At 38.0% G+C, this 6,000-nt stretch overlaps 1 protein-coding gene across 1 annotated transcript in view; it reads right to left on the bottom strand.

The window, feature by feature from the left end:
• Nucleotides 1-3,719: 3,719 nt before the first annotated feature.
• Nucleotides 3,720-6,000, bottom strand: part of LOC146163398 (high affinity cationic amino acid transporter 1-like) — a 28,233-nt gene continuing 25,952 nt past the window's right edge. The window contains exon 13 of the mRNA XM_083382841.1: nucleotides 3,720-4,266. Within this exon, the coding sequence (XP_083238967.1) occupies nucleotides 4,106-4,266 (161 nt within the window). The 3' untranslated portion in view covers nucleotides 3,720-4,105. The remainder of the gene's footprint in view (nucleotides 4,267-6,000) is intronic.

Here is a 6,000-nt window from a genome sequence, read left to right as displayed (position 1 = left end):
TCTCTTTGTTTAAAGTTTCTGTTGGCATTATACTGAAATTCAACAGTGCTTAATTTGTCCAACAAATTTATTCCAAGTTGTTAAAATGTTATTATTAAGATCAAGATTTTGAATGATAATGCAAAGAATTTTTTTTTATTTTGTGAATCAAGAACGGTTAACAATTTTATCTTATATTTTCAATTTTGGAATTTTTGGGGAGGATTTTTCGGAATCCGGTTCAGTTCCGGTTTCGGTTCGAAATAATTTAAAAGTTCCGGTTCAGCTCCGGTTCGAACATCGCTATTTCAAAACCGGTTCATTAAGTTCCGGTTTGGATATAATACAAGTTACGTTAAATCTCAAAATGTGTGAATCTTTGAATTGTAGGTCATTTAATCCAAGTCACGTGACGTATTAAAAAGACAGCAACTCATTCACATATCTAAAAAATCAAAAAAATCCACGATTTATTTAATAATATTCATATTGTTTTTACAAAATATCAAACATGGCTCTGTAAAATCAAGTTGTGACGTCATGCTGGAGAGAACCGCTTGCGTTTACAGGTTCGGGTTCGGTTAAGGTTCAGGTTGTTTCAAATTATTCGGTTCAGTTCCGGTTTGGCTCCTTAAAATCTTACAAAAAACGGTTCAGGTTCGGTTACGGTTCGGAAAAAATTGACCCAAAACCGGTTCATAAAGTTCCGATTCGACTCCTTTCTAAATACTACAATCGTTTATAGTTAATAGTCTAGTTTTTGATTCGTATTTGGTTTTCAATGCCTGGTGCAGAAAAAAGACTTGTTCGCATATTTATTTTAATTAGTAAATAAGTCTGAAGGGACGCTTTTGTGAATTCAACAAGAAGCACGTATCCGTGGCTTTTGTACATTTTTCAGTACACTACTTTGCACTATCATTGTTCCTTAATGCAGTACCATTATGTTTTACAAGAAAAACTATATCTAGTAGGTTACAAACTTCTATACTCGACAAATTAAAGCCGATCTCACAACGGCCTTGCTGAAACCAAACCAAACAGCAGCACAAATCCGAGATTTAGTTTGTCCAGTTTTAATGGAACGAGGCCAATCATGGGGCGTTTAAACAACAGGACGTCCTCTAGCGAGCGAAAAACAAAATGAAAAACAGGAAATCGACAAAAATAAATATGTACAGGCGACTTAGGCTCAAGGCGATTTTAACGAGAAGGTCACGCACAAAATGGTATAGAACAGGGGGGCAGCCTTTTTTAGTCGCAGGCCAAAACCAACCTCAGAAACGTCTCTGCGGGCCGTGGAAAAAAATGTGGCTGACAATTATGCATTCGGATACAATGAGTTGGCAAAACTTAATTTTTCGTATTTACTGTGTTGAAATACCCCAAAAATATAGGCCTCTTCCCCATTTCGTAAAAGAGAGTGGTCGGCCCGCGGGCCTTAGATTGCCCACTCCTGGGTGAAACACGCGCGTTTAAAAGAAATGGACACAGCGCGTATAACGACGGGGAAAATGTAGTCGATCGCGATAACCGAGGCGGATAAGTGGAAGCTATGAGAACGGGGAATGGTGGAAAGTTGTCAATTTTTTTGTTCGGTCTTTGAGAATGAAGGCAATGTTAATGTAAAACACACATTTTGTGGCACTTTTAAAGTTCGCGTTTCAAAATTGTAGTTCGCGTTTTAAAATTATGACTCGCGTTATAAGCAATAATTCGCGTTTTAAGCAGCATTAGCGAAAAACTTTTTGTAATACAAATTAGTTGTCTTTGTTCTCACATGAAGCATTAAAACGCCCCAGAAAAATCACTTTGGCTCGCAGATAATCAGTTTGAAAACAAGCCAGTCAAACAAGATAAGTCAGAATATTAAAAGGCACTTTAAAAGCTACAAATGGCAAAAATTGTGCTTAGTTGGCAAACGGACTTAAAGCGTTGATTTTGGAGTATTTATCCCAGGGGTTCTTAACCTTTTTTTACCGCGGACCGCCAAAAAAAATTATTAGGCAAGAAATTTTTACAGATGGCGTCATAAACTGACGTCACAATACCTATAGACTTTAAAAATCTGCTGTTTCCAGTTCAAAAAATGTAAAAGTGAAATGGAGTTCAAATACGTACAGTTGAAAAACGTTTTAGTTTGAATTAAACAAAAAAATAGTTTTTTTTGTTAGATTGCTTGAGAAAAGCACGCACATATGTTTTTATCTATTTAACTTGAAATTGTTTTTGGTAAAATTATGTTTTGACGTGGACTTAAATCCAAAGAAAAAAACTTTTATTTGGTTTGAATATTCTAGCACCTTGTATACAGTTAAAAACATGCCCGGAAAGCACTTTAAAGATACAAAAAAGGTATGTGACCATAGGTAATGGAGATCCCAGCACCCTTTGAAAATCATAAAACGCCTAATAGGTCAGTTTGTGTTTAAACTATACATTCGCCCTGTTTTTGTTGTTTTGAGGGCAATTGAAAACTGATGATTCACAACAAGCGACCGAACCAGAAACACAGCACACGACGTAAATAAATAAAACAAAAGAGTGTTGGAAACAAGCAGAGAGACATTTGAAGCCAAGGCTTATAATGCAGAGCGTGCTATTTCTTGCTTTTTGAAAGGACGATTTGCAGCACCCGTTAGATACAGTGCGAGTGGCTCGCGTGATGCGGTACTCAGCGATAAAAATATAGCTAAGGAAACATGGGCCTAATTTCGCTGGGCTGAAGAAGGGTGATCAACACAGTTTGATGAGTACCGTTCTTACTGCCAATATGTATCGCCAACTTGTGGTTGAAACTGTGTGGTATTGTTCCGTGCTTGTATTCTGGCATTACAGAGCGTTTGCTGAATTTAAATATTATTTGTGACGAAATGGACGAAAGAAACAAGGCCTACCAGTTCTATCCTCAATGAATTAAAACCGTTGGTTGAATGCCCTTTGTAAAACTGAAACAACAGGAAAGACGGACTAACGGCTGAATATGTTCGTTGTTGCTTTTTTGTCGTGTTTACTTTTATTCTGTCTGGATTGTAAAAAACCGTGCTGCCAGAATTAGAGAAACAAGCTCTTATCCGCGATTGAGGTACTACAAAATCGAAATCGTATGCCGCACTAAAAATAACAATAGAAAAACTGGGCCTTTAGGTAGTACGCAGTTGCGATAAGAAAAATTTTCGTTCGGCTTTTGCTTCACTTCAACTAGACATCCAAAAAAGTAACACGCCTTAGTTACAAACGGTACTATTTTAGCGTGTTTATGACGTCACAAAATAACCCCTACGTCAGGGGTGCACGCCGGCCATTGCTTCACACACGTGACGTATTTTAAGAGAAAAAAAATTGGCGAATCAAGGGTGGACACTGGACACACTTTTTCTAAAGCTTCAACTAAAAAACATTCGTCTAACTCTAACGCTTCAGCAAAAATGTCGGAGTTAGACCTTAAGAGGCCTATTTCGAGCACAATAAATATTAAATAAAGCACTAAGCAAAAAAGCAGCGGGGAAGCTTCTAAAGATCTAACAGAAAAACGGTCGAATTAGATTGGCACCGGTCGGGGTCTTTTAAACATGTAAAATTGCTTCGCAACTAATTTGCACGTTTAAAAAAAAATTCAGCGTTCTTAAAATTATGGAAAAAAAGAGCCAAGAAAGAAAGGAAGGGAAAGTGTTTTGGGACTCTTTATTCCGCTTTTTTACTTGAAATCGACCAAAAAAAATATACATTCGAAGTAGCGATTGAGGGTAAAACTCGAAAAAACCCAAAACGGAGGCTCCGCAACAAACAAAGGCGGAGTTGAGGCCGAAGTTATTTTCAAATCCTCCTTTTCTCCTTGCGGGAAACAAGGCGCCTTCTTCATTTTACAAAAAAAATATAGTTTTCGAAATTTGGTAAAGAGCGAAGAACGAAGAAAGTGACTTTGGGACTCTTTAATCCGCTGCTGTTACTTGAAATCGACCAAATTACATTCAAACTAGCGATTAAGGGTAAAACTTAAAAAAAATGCCAAACCGGAGGCTCCGCAACAAACAAAAAGCGGAGTTGAGGCCAAAGTTATGTTAACATCCTTTTACTCCGTGCGAGAAGAAAAGGCGTCTTGTCTTCTTTATCCTCTTCCTACTTCTCACACCTGCTGCGTCTCGTGGAGGAGCTGATCCTGATCCTCCCGGTTCGTTTTGGTCGGAGAGGAGGAGTTCTTGCGCTCCAGCTGCTCCTGTCGCATCTGATCGCCAGCCGGACCCTCGACACTGTGTTGTATCCCATAAAAGCCGTAGATGAGGCCACCTGGTGACGGAAAGAAGACGGGGATTAGGGTCCGTATGTTTGGATTTTTTAAGTGCCTGATATGTGACACGGTTAATTAGTATAAGGGGTTTTTCTTTTCAGAAATTAAGTATTTCATGTAACCGTCTTTCACTTGGGGAGTGCTTCGTAAACTTTTTGAAGTCGTATTATTGTAGCGGAAACGTGTTTAAATTTAGGACACAATTTTATGAAAACAAATTAAAAAAAAAAATTAAAAAAAAAGAAAAATTGTGTGTTTTGAAATACCTAAATTGGATCGCTCGACGTTTTCTGAATGTAATTCGACAAAACAGTATGAACGTCATGGTCAACACAGCAAAAAAATTCTCTTGAAACAAATCCTTATTTTTTTGTCTGTATTTCACTATAGCAGCATCCAGTTCCACGTATGGTCAGCTTTGTTTTTTTACCGTTACTCAAAGTAAGCCCAAACTCTTACGTGTCGTGTCTTGTTTAGGCAAAACAACGATCAGAAGCACGCTCAACGCAAATACTATAACGCTCATAAGTCACTTCCTGAATCGTAGTAACGTGATTCCCACGACATAGAGGCTCACGACGGAGGCGGAAGCAAGATTTTACCGCCCGACCTAACGACCCGGGGATACTGAAGGTTAAGCTGAACCCGGGGTTACTGGCGGTTAAGTTAGCAACGGCGAGGTTACTTAAGGTCATACAGGCGACCGTCGTTGCTACAAGTTGGCAAAAGAGGCCCGATTCTTCACGATCAAATGTTACAATGATAAAACACGATGTTTTACCTTTAACCCAATTAAACCTACCTCTAGGTTAGAACTACGATTGTTACAATTACGAATTGTTACAATTTTAGGGACATTTTCTAATTTTTTTGGGATAAAACATGGTTTACGTAAAACAGTTAGACGAGATTGCTAAATAAAGGTAATGGTTTGTACTGCCTGTGTACACAGCGTGAAACTTAACCATAAAAAAGAAACATTTGAAAAAAAGTGTAAAAAAGAACATTTAAAAAAGCCGAATAATGTTAATTTGGGATTACACACATCGGTATTGAACATTAACAAATTACAATGTCTTTGAAAATCAAATCAGTTGAAAAAAAGGACAAAGTCTGATACAAACGAACAATTTTACACTCGAATGGCGTATTTTCATATATGTGTCAGGAACAAATATTTAACCGGACGCCGTTCCGGTTTACTTTCTTCAATGATATAAGGTTTGCTAAAGATGTGAGCCTATACCGTCGACATGCACATAGTAATTGTATGTTTATCGCGATTCGGTTTATTTTGAGCAAGGTAAATGCGAGAACATTTTCTTACGGTTATATTAAAATCTATGATGGCGCTAGAGAGCTAGGTTCGGTTTCAGATGTAAAAAGCCTATATTTTTCCTGGGCGCCTTACAGCAGTGGTTTTCACCCATTGGTAGATGTGCTAAGTTTGAGGTCTATTGCGAAAAAAATAACACAAGTGCATTGTTATTGCGGCTGCCGTTAAGTGAAATTCTCTCTTTACTGCATAAAAGTGACCAATCATCAAAAAATGGCGGGAGCAAGTTAATATTCCAGCTTCAAAAAACATAAGTAATGTTGAGCAAAATAGTAGTTATTCTATACCAGGTGGTAAGCAGCGAAGTAAAATGCCACAGGTGAAAGGTGGACGGAAACAGTCAGGAATCTCTAGCTTACACCGAAAATAGTCTAGAAAAAAAGGGGGTGCCGAGAGA

The sequence above is a fragment of the Ascidiella aspersa genome, chromosome 2, assembly GCF_963924565.1.
Source record: "Ascidiella aspersa chromosome 2, kaAscAspe10.2, whole genome shotgun sequence".
NCBI classification, from domain to species: Eukaryota; Metazoa; Chordata; class Ascidiacea; order Phlebobranchia; family Ascidiidae; genus Ascidiella; species Ascidiella aspersa.
This window is presented reverse-complemented; position numbering and strand designations above follow the sequence as displayed.